Source organism: Elgaria multicarinata, chromosome 10, assembly GCF_023053635.1.
Source record: "Elgaria multicarinata webbii isolate HBS135686 ecotype San Diego chromosome 10, rElgMul1.1.pri, whole genome shotgun sequence".
Classification (NCBI taxonomy): Eukaryota; Metazoa; Chordata; class Lepidosauria; order Squamata; family Anguidae; genus Elgaria; species Elgaria multicarinata.
In genome coordinates, this window is record NC_086180.1 from 95,735,419 (window position 1) to 95,752,797 (window position 17,379).

General features: G+C 41.1%; 1 protein-coding gene across 1 annotated transcript in view; it reads left to right on the forward strand.

Moving 5' to 3' along the window:
• ACOX3 (acyl-CoA oxidase 3, pristanoyl) overlaps positions 1 to 2,578 on the forward strand; it is a 65,036-nt gene extending 62,458 nt beyond the window's left edge. The window contains exon 18 of the mRNA XM_063135971.1: positions 1,491 to 2,578. Within this exon, the coding sequence (XP_062992041.1) occupies positions 1,491 to 1,610 (120 nt within the window). The 3' untranslated portion in view covers positions 1,611 to 2,578. The remainder of the gene's footprint in view (positions 1 to 1,490) is intronic.
• Positions 2,579 to 17,379: the final 14,801 nt, after the last annotated feature.

The window sequence follows — 17,379 nt, forward strand, 5'->3', positions numbered from 1 at the left end:
TCCTCCTAAATCTCCCATCCAAGAGGGTATCACTTTAACATGTGCAAGAGTACAGAATGTTTAATATTTGCAGCTACTTGACTTAAGATTTAACAGAAGCTTGATAAATGCTAAATGCCAAGGAGAGCAGGCCTTACTTGTTTCTGCAAGTGAAACTTGAAAATCTTTTTACAAGATCTCGCCTCATCAGAACCATATAAGAAAGGCAGCGATGGGGAGGACCCTAGGTTGTAGACTTTGTTGTTTTCTTAAACGTACATAAGGATCTAAGTGAAACAAGGTTAAGTAATTGGATGGAGGAATAGGCAACATTAAGCAAAGTCAACGTTTCAGAGCTAAAGACCCTCGCTTCTATAGAGTCCAGGCTTGCCTTCAGTCTTAAAGCTGCAGCTGCCACACATTTGGGGACACCAAAAATTGCCCTTAAATTGGTGGCTTGAACATTTTCAATACTTGAATTGTAGCTCAGAACCCAGATTTGAGCACCAGAGCGATTTGATAGTGAAAACTTGTAGCGTAATTCCTATGGAATGTCCAAGATAAAGAAAAATGGGGGGTGGGGGGTGGGTTTCTAAATCCTTAAAAGTTGAGACCATTTTCAAGTGAACGTCTACCTAGAGACCAGCTATAATTTCTGTTACTTTTTGTAACTACTGAAACCTTGGTCTTATCGTGGTTGATTCTAGCCGTTATTGGAAAGTTTGCGTTTGAGAAAGAAGAGCTGCATCGTTTGCATAAAGTTGCAAGGGCACCCACCTGTGTTTCTACAAATTTTGGTGTATGAAATTCAGAGGAGTTAAGACAAGACGAGAGAGAGGTCATTGGTGTAAAGATTAAGCAAAAGAGGAGCTAAAACGTGCATCTATGTTTAATTCCTTTGGATGACTTTATAGAATTTGAAAGATAGCCACCAATTCTGTATTGAATATGAATGGAGGTTTCCAAACATAATTGCTTTGTAAGATAAAGCAACGTTTTGTCAATGGCTGTAGTCTTTCATTTAGCCTTTCTTGAGGTATTGGTCACATTGTAAGCTGAAGTGAGGATTGCACAGTTAGCTTTTTTTGTTGCTTTTTGTTTTTTGTTTTATTTTATTAAGACGACGACTAAGAGAGATCAAGGTGAGAAGCCCAGAAAAGGAGAGGGGAATGACTAGAAACAAATGTACACAGAGCTCTTTTACTTTCAATTAGGGATGTTCACCAAATACAAGATTACGTTTGAGCTCTGATTTGGCGATTCTGAAAACAGCTTGATTCACCTCAGCTGACCCAGTGGCTGGTGGGGACCCAACCCCATTGGCACATACAGGGGCAGTAAAGGAACCCACAATGCATTCTTTCACCCCCGTAATTGTCTGAACATGATCATACAGTAAAAGGGCCCCGTACTGCAGCTTTGGGTTAAAGGTGGGCCCTGGGTCTGAAAGGGTTGAAAACTGCTTCTCTGACTGAAACCACTCTGACTCATTTCCTTTTTCCCCCACCCAGCTTTATAAAAACCTGTGGAGCACTGTTCTTCAAGGCAAGAAGGTGTTGGAGAGGCCATCCTGGTGGCAAGAATTTTGTTATAATAAACCTGTTGTAGGGAAGCTGAGGTCAAGAATGTAAGTGGAACAGTGTATTGGCATGGCCCAGGAAAGGCCTTGATGATGACCCCTAATCTAATTAATTGAAGGATCATGTTAAATTAAGATAAATTTTGCAAAGGAAATGCTGAGAGGCACAAGGTTTTGAAAACACATTTCCAGGGCTGTTATTGCACAATTAAGGACACTTGTGTGTCATTTAGTCAAGACTTCAGGAAATGAAGTCTTAGAAAAATTGGATGTTCCTCAAAGCTTGAATATACTTTGTCAGTTATGGTAGCAAAGGTCTGAAATCCAGTTTCTTTTTAACAATGACTCATTAACTCCTAGTATGAAAATAGTTATAACAAACAAAGAAAATTATGTCCAGCTGAAGTCAACTAGATTCTCTGTTGATGTCAATTTAAATAGTTCCATTTGAGTCACTGAAGATTCCCATTCAAAGCACTGTGCAAATGGATTTAGCCCTCAGAGTTCACAAAAAATACACTACTCATTCAATAGAGATCAAAAGAGAAGTTTCTGTCTTTCATTCATTGTTATGTTTTATGCATCCCTGAGGCAAATGTCATTATAGTCTCTTGTTTAATTTATGCTTCAATTGACGTTAAGAGATTTTTAAAATCCATATATATCTCCTCTCCAGTATTCTTCCTGCACTTTTAAATTTTACTTATGAGCAAGTGCCTAAAGCAACTGCTTTCAGAATAGTTTGATCCCTGTTTAATATCTGTTAAATGTAAACATAATATCTGTTAAACCAAGTTCTTACATCTGCTAGATAGTTTTGGATAATGCTGACAATCCTGACATGATGGAATAAATATTGATACTGGTGAATAAAACCTGTTTAAATACGATTTTTAAATCCATAAAATACTAGTGAATGTTTTATTTGTATCTGTCTATTATGTTACTTGTTTCCTTTTATAAAAAGGCAGAATAAAAATGTTCAAAATGTAAAATAAATAGCACACTCCTAAATATACCCCAGAGTGCAAAAACTTCAATCACTTGGTGTAATTTTTATGTTCAGAGAGTATTTTTGTATGGAAGAACATGCAGCTATCTGAACCCCCAACTGCAATCTGAAGTAATACAACCCAGAAACAAGTTTATCACGTCAGTGAGAATGACACAACAGACGCTCACCGTGCATTCAGAAACCAAATTTCCTACAGAGCCTTTTGCCATAGGCACACAAAACTACCTGCATTATCTGATAAACAACACATATATGTGTGTGTGTGTGTGTGTGTGTATATATATATTCTATATAAATAAAAATGTAAATGTTCGTTTGTTCCTAATCTAAAATCTCCGAAAGTTCTTCACCGATTGCTTTGAAATTTTGACTCAACGTTGCATTCGAATACGCGCGTGTTTTTATGTAACTATATTATATATGGGGACAAAAGTGTGTCTTAGAATCGAAGAAATAGGGTATATAAAAGCCCAGAGGCCTCCTCCAAGCCACTTATGCAAATAGGAGAGAATTCATTGTGACATCATCAACCAGTAGACCAATCCACTGCCTCTGCCTTCTCTCCTATTTCCATGTTCTCTCCTATTTGGCGCCATCTAGCGATGTTTCTCGGAACTGCAGCCTTCTATTGAAGTTCCAAGTTCTGAAGAAAGGTAACTGCCAGGAGATTCCAGCCTAGCAGAGGGGCCAAAACCCACTAACCTCCTCACCACACCTATGACAGGTAAAAACATTCTTTTTTTGAAAAACAGTGCCATCTGTTGGACGTAAAAGCAACACATGCTGGTCAGGCTGGAAGATACATAAGCAGCAATGAAGCTGTATGGCGAATTCTTTCATTTCCCATACATGAACGAAGTCCAGCTGTTGTTCACTTAGCAGTACATCTAGAAAATGGACAACGCGTTTATTTCACAGCTGCAAATGTGCAACAAATAGCCCTGATTCCACTGGCTACAACGTTAACTGCTTTCTTCACGTTATGTCAAAATGACGCGTGCTTCGTTCGATGTAGAATTGCATTGTGAACAAAATTACAACACGGGTGGTCTTTTGTCGTATGTGCAATCAAATATTCCTAAGCTAACGCTTGAGCAAAATAGCATTTACGATCAAATAATGCAAACTGTCAATAACGGGGTTGGAGAAATCTTCTTCTTAGATACGCCAGGAGGAACTGGTAAAACGTTCCTAATTACATTGATTCTGGCAGCAATTCGATCCCAAAATGACATAGCCTTAGCTCTTGCGTCATCCGGAATAGCTGCGACATTGCTACTAGGTGGAAGAACTGCTCATTCCGCTTTGAAATTGCCATTGAACATGCAATTCATTGAAACTCCCACATGCAACATTTCCAAAGCATTCGGCATGGGAAAAGTATTGCAGAGATGCAAACTTATTGTTTGGGATGAATGCACAATGGCGCACAAAAAATCACTCGAGGCTCTTGATCGATCATTGCAAGATTTGCGTAGAAACATCAGACCATTAGGGTGTTGGGATATGTTGGTCTAATATTTACAACCTTATTTTAGTTATTGCCAGACTGGGCTTCTGGCCAATAACCTTATAGCAGAGTTTTGCAGCGGTTTCCAGCAAAGTCAGCACAGACACAGATTAAGACTGAGACTTTCAGTAGGTTTAAACAAACCTTTACTGGCATATAAAAATATAATTTAGTTATGGCATTCACAAATACTTACATACGGTCAGTCAATACAGCTCTGATAGAGTGATCATTTCTGATACATGTACATGGGAATACATTCCTTTTTATAGGCTAACTGTACAGTGATGCAACTGCTTGCAATCCCTTAATTGAAACAATCAAGTCACCAATTATTCAATCATGACATCAATGTCCAGGTGCAACGTTGACCTTTAAGTTTTCTGCTGAGTCTTCTGATTCCTCCAGCTCTTCAGCAATTAGTAAATCCCTGGAAACATATCCAGGATCCAACATTGGGAACGCATTAATATTGCTTCCAGGAGATTTCAGGCAAACATTACCTGTAATTCCTTGATCGACACCAGCAGACGAAATAAATGCATGCCTGAAATACTCTACTTTGTGGCGACACGTAAAGATGTTAACATTAACTACAAATATGCATGTCCAGCTGCAAAACAATCGATCAGCTGAGATATTCTCACGTCAATTGCTAGAAATTGGGAACGGAAAGGTGCCGGTTGATCTGACCTCAGGACGAATTTCATTGCCTCATAACTTCTGCAATTTAGTGACGTCAAAAGAAGAATTGGTTCAAAAAGTATTTCCCAATATTCAAACCAATTATAAGAATCACGATTGGCTGAGTGAACGAGCTATTCTTGCGGCCAAGAACAAAGACGTCTACGAACTTAACAATATTATTCAGTCTAACATTCAAAGCGAGGCAGTCACATACAAGTCCGTCGACACTGTTGTGGAAGCAGATGAAGCGGTTAATTATCCAACAGAATTTTTGAATTCACTCGATCTGCCAGGGATGCCACCGCACGTACTGCAATTGAAAATCGCCGTGCCAATTATCATGTTGCGAAATATCAACCAGCCAAAGCTTTGCAACGGCACACGGCTTGCAGTAAAAAATTACTGAGCAACGTCGTAGAAGCAACAATCTTGACAGAACCTTTCAAAGGTGAAGATGTCCTCATTCCTCGCATTCCTATGATTCCAACGGATATGCCATTTCAATTTAAGACATTGCAATTCCCAATTCGATTGGCGTTTGCAATCACCATCAACAACCTCAGGGCCAATCATTAGAATTGTGCGGTTTAGATCTAGATACGGATTGCTTCTCACATGGACAATTATATGTTGTGTGTTCTAGAGTCGGCAAACCAGACAATCTCTATATCTACACAGACAATGGAACAACAAAAAATATTGTATTACCCACAAGCATTGTGAAATTAAACATATTAGAAACGTGCGCTTTCTCTTTTCTTTCTTTTCCATTTAACCAGACTGAGCCACAGCAATGCGTGGCCGGGTACAGCATATATATATATATATATATATATATATATATATATATATATATATATAATCTTGAGCATCTTGCAAGGCTTATCTACTTTTTCTTTATCCAAATAACTTTTGATTACATGGTCCCTCTTCCTATCTTTGAGCCAATATTAAAAACAGAACCAGCTTTATTTTTTATGGATTACCCATAAAATGTCCTTGAACAGATCTTGTTGCTAAATCATAAATTTGCATAAATCATGAGACAATGATGAGCTACAGCACCCATGGGTGCCATTTTGAATATCCAGCGCCCACCTCAGTGGTTGTGGTGTATTGCAAACCTGGAAAGCGTGGGTCATGCGAGAGTTAAACAACCCTCACATAACCCTAAATCAGACCAAGGGTTACTCAAGAGGGAAAGGAAGCAGCAGCCAGGCCCCTCTCCATTGTGCCTGGGGGGGGGGTCCAACTCCAGCTGAGAGCCCCCTCCGTCCTGCTGCCAACTGTCACTGCTGAGGCCATTAGAGGGAAAGGAACTGGCAGCCCTCCATCGCGCCTTGATCTGTATGAAACTATTAGAGGGAGAGGGAAAAGAAGCAGCTGCTGAACTTTGCAACAAAGAATCTAGTGCCTGAATTTGCTGTTTCTTTTTTCCTCCTCCCTCCCAATCCCCTTTCCTTTTGTGTCATGTTTTTTTTTAGATTGTAAGCCTGTGGGTAGTGACTGCCTTAAGAAATATTTTTCTAAGCTGCCTTGAGAGCCTTTTTGGCTAAAGGACTGGATAAAAGTGCTATAATAAATAAACCCTTGCATAACCCATGCTCGCCAGGTTCACACAGCACAACAAGCCCCAAGCAGGAGTTGCATATTCAAACTGGTGGCTGTTTGCACTGCATTCTCACCATGGCTAATTAACCCACAGTGGGTTGTCATGTCATGAGAACAGCACCAATGTCTAAGTGTGCCTGCAGTCCCAGGCATATTTCTCCCCATATGCAAGTCCCAGTTATTTGCCCTAGATGATTGTTTCTCTACAACCATGTAGAGAAACTAGTGATGTGGGTATTCTGGAAAATTTGAATTGCAAATTAGGTGAATTTGCGAACCACCCAGGGAGGTTCGGCTATTGGGTGGTATAAAAATGCAACAAATAAATAAATTTGTATTGTGAAAATTTCTGATGCCGTAATGGGAAAAATTAAAGTCAGTAGTAACATGTACTTCCCTTACATTATTTAGGTTTCAGGGAGAAAAACAGATATTGAAAACTGTTGAAACATTCATACATTTTAGCAACCCAAAGAATCAAGTATGATTGTGTAGATGAGTGGGTGTCAATTGTGTGGACAACCAGTTATCTGCAACTTTGAAACAGCCAAACTTGCTTGTTACTGTATTTGCAATTGGCATCCGTTTATGAAATGGATTTTTTTAAAGGAAAAATAAAGCACAATGCTTGGAACCATGGGGTTCTTCTTCGTGGTCTCTGTGCATCACACATATGGGCTCTGCGCCTGCGCAGGGCCAGCTTCGGAAACTTCTCTAGCTGAAAGTCTTTTAGGCAGGAACCCCTCCTCCACCATCCACTGAGGTTCCCGCCTAATCCCCTCAGTTCTCTTCAACCGCCTGTAGGATCAACAGCTTGTGGAGACTTTTCGTGTGTGGTATACTTTACCTCAGCTGAAAATATTCTATTTTCCTTCTTGTCTTTTCTCTCCAGTTTTCTAATCTTTTCTATTTAGTTATTATATATATATATATATATATATATATATATATATATTAAAAAAGAATTTGTTTGTTGTTAGTTAGCCTTGTGGCTTATGGCACATCAAGGCCTCTTCAAGAAGTGCCCCGTTTGCGGGCTGAACATCACGCTAACCAATGGACATTCCCTTTGTTTGCTTTGCTTGGGGGACACACATTGTGGAATCTTGTGTGTTTTGTCTAAAATTCTCAAGGCAAACGAGAAAAAACCGATCAGACCGCCTTCGGGCGTTGTTCTGAAAAAAGGCGTTGGAGGCAGTGGAGGTACCGAGAGGATCTTGATGCTCCAAATCTCCTATTATAATGGAGTCTATGCCCCAACCTCCTCCCGCGCGGAGTGAAGCCTTATCGGTTCCCCCTTCCTCCTCTCAGCCGCATCAACAAAGGTGGCAAAGAAGATTTCTAAGAGAGTGAGAGAGTATTCTGGGGCTGACAACCCCAGAAATAAAAGAGCAAACTTAAGACGGAAAATGGGAAGAAAAAACCCGTTGAAACTGACTTCGTCGGTACCGAGGAGCCCGGTACCAAGCACTTCGGTACCGAGGCATCCGACAGGGCACAGGAGCCTGATGTCGAGCCTTTCGTTGCAAAGGTCTCCTCCGGAACCGATAAGCCCGATACCGAGGCTATCGCTACCGAGACCATTTTCAATACCGAGATGGGCGACACCATCCACACCACCGGTATCGAATTCTCCGCCCCAGGCAGGGCACGGTATCGGCTCACCGATACTTTCTCCGCTGCAGATCATCACGGTACCGACAAATGATCCCAGCGTAAGAGCATCGATTTCGGAAGGCGAAATTAGAGGTTCCTCCCTGGATAATACCGTACCTGATCGGGGTCCCAGTTCCCCTCGGTACCGAGAGGAACCACAGCCCATCGATACCGACGGACGTCGGTACCGACAAGTGCCCCAGCAAATGCCGGTCAATACCAAAGGCTATCGCTACCGACACACGCCTCACCAGCAACCGCCGGTCGATACTGAAGGCTATTGATACTGACATACGCCTCCTTACAGATACGACCGGGGTCGTTCACCGGCTTTAGCTCATTCAGGTCCTCAATATATGACCTATGACGAGCGACATCTGTCCCCTCCAAGAATGTGGGACTATTACGCTGATTGGCAACCTCCCTAGTATCCTCCGTATTATTACGAGGATTGGAGACACAGAAGGCACCAAGATTACTATTATCAGTATCCGTAGGAACGGCAACACTACATGAAACATGAATGTGGTCATCCAAAGTTTTGTAGTGTGTTGTCATCAGTATACTGCTGAAACACAGGTCTATTCTCCTTTTCATGTTCATCAGGTGAGGCTGTAGATGTGCTTAATGGGTGCCTGGCTGTGACAATGGACTGGATAGGGACTAGTAAACTGAAGCTCAATCCAAGCAAGACCCAGATGCTGTTAGTGGATGGTTCTTCAGGCCGAAAAGAGGAGGGTGCTCATTCATTTTAGATGGGGTTACAACCCCCCTGAAGATTGTAACCCCATAGCTTGTGGGGGGTTCCTGCAGCCATCTTTGTCATTTGAGGCTTAGGTGGCCTCTGTGGCATGGACTGCCTTCTATCAGCTTCAATTGGTGGCCCAGCTATGCCCTTATCTGGACAAGGATAACCTGGCTTCATCTGTCTGCTCTGGTAACCTCCAGGTTAGATTATTGCAATGTGCTCTGTGTAGGATTGCCTTTCAAGATAGTTCAGAAACTGCAGCTTGTGCAAGCTCCAGCAAGCAGATAGATAACAAAGACAAGAATTCTGGCACACTCACACTGGCTGCCTGTATATTTCTGAGCCCAATTCAAGTTGCTGATTTTGACTTACAAAACCTTATATGCCTCAGAACCACAATGCCTGGATGGAGTGCCTCTCTCAGCATGAACCACAATGCCTGATGCCTCTCTCAGCATGAACCTATCCATATAGTACTCTCATCACCTAAGGCCCTTCTCCAGGTGCCTCCTCTGAAGGAGGCTCAGAAAGTGGCAACAAGGGAGAAGGCCTTCTTGGTGTTGGCCCTTTGATTATGGAACAATCTCCCCTGCAAGGCCCACCTGGTGCCAACATAGTTATCTTTTCAGCACCTAGTTTTGACCTTCCTCTACTCTTAGGCATTTGGTAACATAAGATAAGGTTTTTAATTGGGTCCTCCTGGAATTTCTTACTGTTGGTTGTTAAAATTGTTTTGATATGGGGGGTAGGGGGATGCTGCTGGTTTATCTGTATGTAAACAGTTTTATATTTTGTACAATACTCTATTTGTAAGGTTTAAACTTTGTCAACTACCCAGAGAGCTTTGGCTATTGGGCAGTATTAACACAATGTCCAATTGGGACAGAACAATGGAATGAGGATGGGTGCGTGTCCCCATTCCCTGCCTTTGCAAGGGCAGACCTAGGTGGAGCTTCCCTTCAACTGGAAAGAAAGAGAGGTGGACTGGGCAACTCTGTTGTATCCCCTCCATCTTGCAGGAGGGATCATTATTCAGACAAAGGGGAATCGTCCCACAGCCATTAGCTCTGCCTGCTAGCCCCGTAGAACACGGACCCTGGCCTGTTAGGCTGAGCTTGCACTTCCCAGGGTGCCTCAATTCAAATTTCCATCCTATCCCAGCTACATCTTGGCACCATGAAGTGCCACCTAAATCCCTGCTTAGAGGAATCCGACTGGACTAAGATGGCACCAAATCATGGGTTGCCCCTCTATTGTCCTCTCATTCTGTGACCCAGTTCCGCCTCCCAGTTGCCAATTCTTTTGCCAACCAATGGCTGCCTATCCATCACGTTTGGCTTAAGCCACTTGCTTAGAGATTTGCATCCACCCAGCATGCCACTTGAATGTGGGGGAAGGGGCAGCCTTAAACATGTTCTCCTCAGGCCTCTCCCCAGAGCCAGCAATGCAGGCCTTGTACCCTTAACCACTGAGGATAAAAGTGATAAAATGGCTGATTGCATTGTTTATGTATATAAATGTCAGGTATGTCCATGGTTAGGGTTACTATGTTCAGCTCTGGTCCCCCCATTCCAAAAAATATAATATAGAAGCTGAATTGATAATGTAGGGGCTGGTGGAGTATCTTCAGTGTGATGAAAAGGGAAGGTCTGTGGGCAGTTTTAGTTTAGAAAAATGACAGGACAGATCGGGGCTGGGGAGTGATAGAGGCCTATGAAATTATGAACGTTGTGGAGAGAGAAAGAGAAATGTCCCACTGTCATAAGACGAACATTCAGGGTGATGCAGAGAAATTGATCAGTAGACTCATGGCAAACAAGCAGTGTTTTCTTCATACAGTGTACTAATACAGAATCCATTGTCAAAAGATAGGATGGCCACTAGACTAGATGTTGAAAAATAAAAAAAATATTTCATTCCGGGAGAGAGGGGTCTTGCTCTTGCATAAGAGTAACTGTTAAAATAAAACAAGCTGCCAAATGTAAAATATCTGATCGAGCCTCCCATCCTATGAATGCTAACATAATTACTGGCCCTACATTTTGGAGTCATATCTGGCAATATGATAATCTACTAACCAGATATTAAAGTTTGTAGAGATCCACTAAGGATTAGTAGAATATTATCTCAACAGTTGAGAATGGAAAACTCTGTTAAAATAATATGGTATTAAAATCACAGAATTTTGATGAAATAATTCCATTAGATGTTCAGACATGGTTACAGAATGTTCCTCTCTGAACAAATACATGAGCTTACACACATTCAAAGATACACCCATCTAAGGGACCTTTGAACTTTGGTAATAACGTGCGTGTGTGTGTGTGTGTGTGTGTGTGTGTGTGTGTATTTAAAAATCCTTTTATTTGTAACAATAATAAAAACAATAAAGCAAAAGGGAAATTCTTACAAGACATATGTAATCATTAACCTCTTTGATATAGTTAAACAAAAAAACCACATACACAAATATATACATTAATACAAGCAGTTCATACATCTAAATAAGCATCCATATGACTTTGACACACTCAAATGAGATCTTCAGTCAATTGAGTGATAGATGGTGAATGATTTTCCTTTCAAGCTTGGCTCTCAATATCATAGAATCATAGAAAAATAGAGTTGGAAGGGGCCTATAAGGCCATTGGGTCCAACCCCCTGTTCAATGCAGGAATCCACCCTAAAGCATCCCTGACAGATGGTTGTCCAGCTGCCTCTTGAAGGGCTTTAGTGGGGGACAGGTAACTGATTCCATTGTTGTACTACTCTAACAGTCAGGAAGTTTTTCCTGATGTCCAGCCGGAATCTGGCTTCCTGTAACTTGAGCCTGTTATTCCATGTCCTGCACTCTGGGAGGATCGAGAAGAGATCCTGGCCCTCCTCTGTGTGACAACATTTTAAGTATTTGAAGAGTGCTATCATGTCTCCCCTCAATCTTCTCTTCTCCAGGCTAAACATGCCCAGTTCTTTCAGTTTCTCTTCATAGGGCTTTGTTTCCAGACCCCTGATCAACCTGGTTGCCCTCTTCTGAACACGCTCCAGCTTGTCTGCGTCCTTCTTGAATTGTGGAGCCCAGAACTGGATGCAATTCTCTAGATGAGGCCTAACCAGAGCTGAATAGAGAGGAACCAGTACCTCACGTGATTTGGAAGCCAATGATGTGTGCGCGTGCACACACACTTCTTTGAAAATGGACATTTTATTGAACACTCAAGAATAAAATATACATACTGTGACTAATAAGCTACTGTACGTAATCTGAGTACGTACAGACGAAATCTGAGTACGTACAGATCCCCACCCCCTGGGAAATCCCCTGCCAATGCTGATGTCACATCTAGAGGGAAAATCACTCTATACATGCGTGGGTGGGTGCATATCTACTTTCCTGGTTGCTGTACCACTGTGGGGCACTTAAGTGCTTCTTTATTTGGTGATGTTGCTAAACTTGGTATGTGACTTAATATTGCTGTGCCCTTGACAAGATCACTTGCTCGATTGTTCTTCAGTGTCTCCAAGCCTTGACTTGCCCAGTTCCAGGCTGAGTTTCTTAAAGAGAACTCCCCATATAGTCTGCCAAGTACTGCGGGGTGTGTGTGTGTTGTTGTCTGTGCCTGCTCTCTGCCAAGGAGCTTGCTAACAACATCTTAGACAATTGTCTGTGATTAGTAGTGTTGAGGAAAATATGGTAACTCAAGGGACTTCACTGTAGATTCAGAGGCTCAGTTCAGCATAATCTATCGTACAATGTAATGAATGCCCTTCTTCCTTAAATTTGGGCAGTAAGTAAGCTCACTTTAAGACCAAAAGAGTTCTTAGGAGTAATATCCATACTACTTTGTCTACTTCTTGTCCTGTTATTTTCTGCTGTGATATCTATATGGGATAATAGAGGGCACAGCAATTATTATGGGTCTATCCTTGTCAATGTCCTGACTAGCTGGATCTGTTCTTTGTTACTGGCCAATTCATTACATCTGGATCCACTCAGGAAAAAACAAAAACGTTGGTCTTCTCATATTACAGTCAACATGCATTTTCCTGCATGGAGGTAGGGGGACGGATCACAATGTTTAAATTTCCCCTGCTGGCAATCGAAGCATCTCATTTATAACAGGCCATATTTGAACTGAGCAAGTGCTGAAGGGCCCACGAACTGGGCTCTACCCACTGACTCACTCCTGCCCAAGCCAAGACAAAGGGCTTTTAAATCCTTCTTCCTTCCCTGGTGGTAACAAGGCCTTAGCAGGCATCTCTAGTACGAGTGCATCTCTGTTGTTCAGTCCCATTTTGCAGAGACCTTGGCACCAGTGCAACGTTCTCTTCTAAGGCCAGGAGTGGGGTGGGGGTGGGGTTTCATCAGGATTGCAGCAGGGAAGGGCAGAATCTTCCCTTCTTGCGTGGGGTGGCCCCATGGAGAGCCAGAGCCCCTGTCGCTGCTGTTGACTTGTTGTTGTTGTTGTTTAAACCTGACATGCTTCCAGCCTTTGAACTGGTCCTTAAGACTAAGAATTGAAAATAAAAAAATGTTTAGAGCTCACAGAAAAGAGAGATGGAGGTTCTTTGCATGGTGAGGTATTTGCCGCTGCAACCCAAAAGGGTCATCCACTGATTTATTTATTTATATCCCACCTTTTTTCCCTCCAAGAAACCCAAGGCGGATTACAGAATCCTCCTCTCCATTTTATCCTCACAACAGCAACAACCCTGAGCGGATCTACACGTTGTTCCGAAATCGCTTACTTGCGTCTGGATTGCGCCCCGAAGCTCATCGGGACACACAGGTGTACTTTCAAAGCGCCTTTTCCCGGCTTTTGGGCGCTGTTATTTAGTCCGTCTTAAGTCAATTTAAGGCGTCCCTTCTTCCAACGTGTGAAACAATTAGTCGCCCTTTCCTCCCCGCCCCGCCCAGACTTATTTTGTTGCCTTTCGACTTCCGATAACATTTCCGGTCTGAACAGCAGCATCCATCTTTAATCATCACCTTTCCCGCGTGCGAGGACAGGTGAGGTAGGTTCCATTATCCTCTGTGGTTCCCGCTTTCGGCATTCGCATTTGTAATTTTTTTTCAATTGTTCTGATCTATGTGCATAACTGCATATTCGTTTAATATGCTCTTTACAGAGCGCAGGCTAGTGTCTGTATAGTCTATAGCCACAGAGCGCAGGCTAGTGTGTGTTCAACTCTATAGGCAAACCTCAAATCCGGCGCAAAAAGGAGCCATTTTTCCTCTTCATCTTTCCTGCCAGGTAGGACAGGGGAGGTCGGTTCCATTTTCCTCAGTCGTTCCCGCTTTTGGCTTTCTCATTTGTAATTTTACTTTTTTCTTTAGAAGAAAATGATGATGTTTTTATGTCTGGATGTTGAAATGTAAATAATGTTAAGTTTCTCCCCTCCACACACAAACCCACCCCACCCCTACATAAATTATTGAACTCTAATGTGGAATGAAATGTTTGCTTATAAAGCTTTTGCATGCCTTTTTCGTTAAATCACAGTGTTCCTTTTTGGCTGCTGAAGTTTACATGTATCTCTTAGAACTGATATTTCAGTTCAGGAACTTTACCTACTTTTCTATAGTCTCCCAGCCACCCCCACTCCTCTCCCCACAACCTCGCTTGCATTTCCCTCATGCTTGTAATTGTTCTTCATATTTCAGGTAACGGTTTTATGAGGAGAGTTATTCCAAGTGCAATACTTTTAAAAGTGGGTGTTGTTTTATTTTTGGTGACATATTAAAAAAACTACATTCTGTTAGCAATTCTGCTAAGTTATCATTGACCTAACATTAAAACCAAATCAAGGAGTTAACAAGTTTAAGCAAGAGATATATTTCTTAATTAATAATATTATAAATATTTTTATTCTTCGTAATCCTTAGATCTGAGAATGGCAAGTGGCAGTAAGGGGCGAGGCACCTCATGGCGTCACCCAGAAATTCTGGATTTGCTTGACATATGGGGGGGAAGAAAAAATTCAGGAGCAACTGAGGGCAACCCATCAGAACATTGATTCATTTCAAGTGATAGCACAGGAACTACAAAAGAGGGGGCACAACCGAACAGCTGTAGAGTGCAGGAGGAAGAGCAAAGCTATGAGACTTGAGTATCGTAGAGTATCATGCACAATGCAAAGTCAGGTAACAATGCAACCACATGTCCCTACTTCTCACAGCTACACAGCATTCTCGGGGGTGATGCTACAATGAGACCTAAGTGTGTAGTATCAAGTTTAGAAATTAGAAGGACCATGGCATCATCAAGCAGCAGCAGCTCATCCGGAAGTTCCTCGAACATCAGTTATGGCTCCTCACAGGAAGAAGAAAATGTCCCTCTGGAAACGGTGAATACTGAAGACCTTTACAATGGTGAGTAATGTTTTTTTAATTTGTATATTTCTCCCTTAACTACAGGAGAAGTGTGTATTAAGTACTGCTTTTTTTTACTACTCACAGATGAACAGGTCAGCATGGATTTGGATCCAAATATTAGCTGTACATTGACAGATCAAGAGCAAGCACCGATTACTGTGGATCAAGGTTTGCATATGTTAAAGATGGGCTGACAATGTTTTGGATTTTCAACCTGTTATCCCCGGGGTAGCATTGGCTGCGAGTAATCATATGTTTTCCAATGCAATAATGACATTTAATAATCTTGTTAGTTTTTATTACTGTGTTTTTTAAAAAAATTCTAACGTTGTATATTAACAGTGTAACTATTTATATTCCTCAATTTAATAACATGAACCATTTTGAACATGTAAACTATGGAAAGAGAAACTGAGTTCATCTTTTTCAACTTATATTCACAGAAACAGCATCAACCAGCAGCACTGCAGCTGATGCACAACAGCAAGCATGCCAGCACCCTGAAACTGGTAAATCTAAAATTATACCATCCATTATATATTATGGTGCAGAAATTAATATAAATATACAATAATTGTATAATATAATATAATGAAAAATCATTTGCTAGATACCTTAAGATGAAAGTTTTATAGTAACTTGTAATATTCTCATTACTATTTTCTAAGTCATGATAATGCCAACCACTACCTGTAACTTAAATTTTTTTTTCCTTAACAGACACAGGGATTCCAAATACACAGGCCACTTTGTCACCTGCCACAAGGCTTGCGATGATTCGAAAACGCAAAACCTGACGTACAGCAAATGATATTCCTCAACGTTTAATGCAGCACTCTTCATCAGAAAGTGGAAAAACAAGAGCAATGATGCAGGAAGATGCAACTTTTTTTAATGATTTCTTACGCAAGTCCTTGGCATCAGATGAGGAATATAAACACGACAGGAAGATGCTGATAAACTCAATTGCACTTCACTCATCTATTTTGGAACGCCTGGTTGATAAAATTCCAGATGCCAACAGCATGGTGCGACAGCGGAATATTCAGGCTGCAGAAATAGCAGAGATTCAATCTGCTGCTCAGCATGTAAATGTTGAGATTCTTGAGAATGATGAAATTATGTCTAATAACTCCTCATCTGCTACATCTACTCCAAAAAGAGGTGTAGCAAATCCTGTGCGTCCAAGACAGCCGTTAGTGTTTTCACCATAACTGTCAAAGTAGTGTGGAAGTAACCTAAAACTTGTTAAATGTTAATGTAGATGTTTTATGATGTTGTAAAAGGGTTGCTGTACTTGCAATGGGTTTTTTTTTTTTTTTTTGTATATAGCACGTTAACCTTTTGTAGTTTAATGGAGGTGTAGCAGATGCTGTACGTCCCATAAGGCTTATTAAACCTCCTATTTCGTTTTCACCATCACTTTTATATTAGTCAGCTAATCAATTTAAACGTGTTTAATGTTTATGGAGTTGGTAAATGCTTTGTTTACACTGTGGATCTACAGTAATTGTTCTAATTTTTGTTTAAAAAGGTTAAAAATAGGGTTTTAAGGCCTAGAAGTCAAAAGTGTTACTGTTACTCTTTACAACTTTTCCATAACTACATTGTAAGTATTATAACAACAAAAAAGGAGAGAACAACTTTATGTTTTGTTTGCAAAAACTTTTTTTTAACTGCATGGTCATATGATTTTTTTATACTGTACGTTTCTTTCTTTTCTTTATAACAACATAATAAAGTTATTTTTTACAATAAAAAAATATTATTTACAAAAAAAAGTTATTTATACATGATCAATTTGGAGGGACTTGTGCTGCTGGACCCGCTTGCAGCCCAACGGTGTGTCTCAGCTGCCTATTGTCCTCCTCTAAGATGGAGACTTTCTTTTCCAAGCGACGCACTATGAATAGAGTAAGTATAACCGTTACTATTCCATGCAGGAAAGAGGTTATTCACAATTCACACTTTAATTTTTTTTTTTTAAAAAAAAATTAACTTGTTGTTTGAAAAGAAGCCTCCAGCCGGAGGACAGCCTGAAGCACTGGATCATTTGTTGTCCCCAAGGATTCCCCCGACTGCTCAGCTTCAGGAGGTGGGACGGTTGATGTGCCTGAAAGGGAAAGCATGTACTTTTAGGTATGAAATAAAGTGATCATCACTCATTACCTTGGTGTGTGAAATTAGTCTATAGTTTATTAGAATCAGGGATAGACCTGGC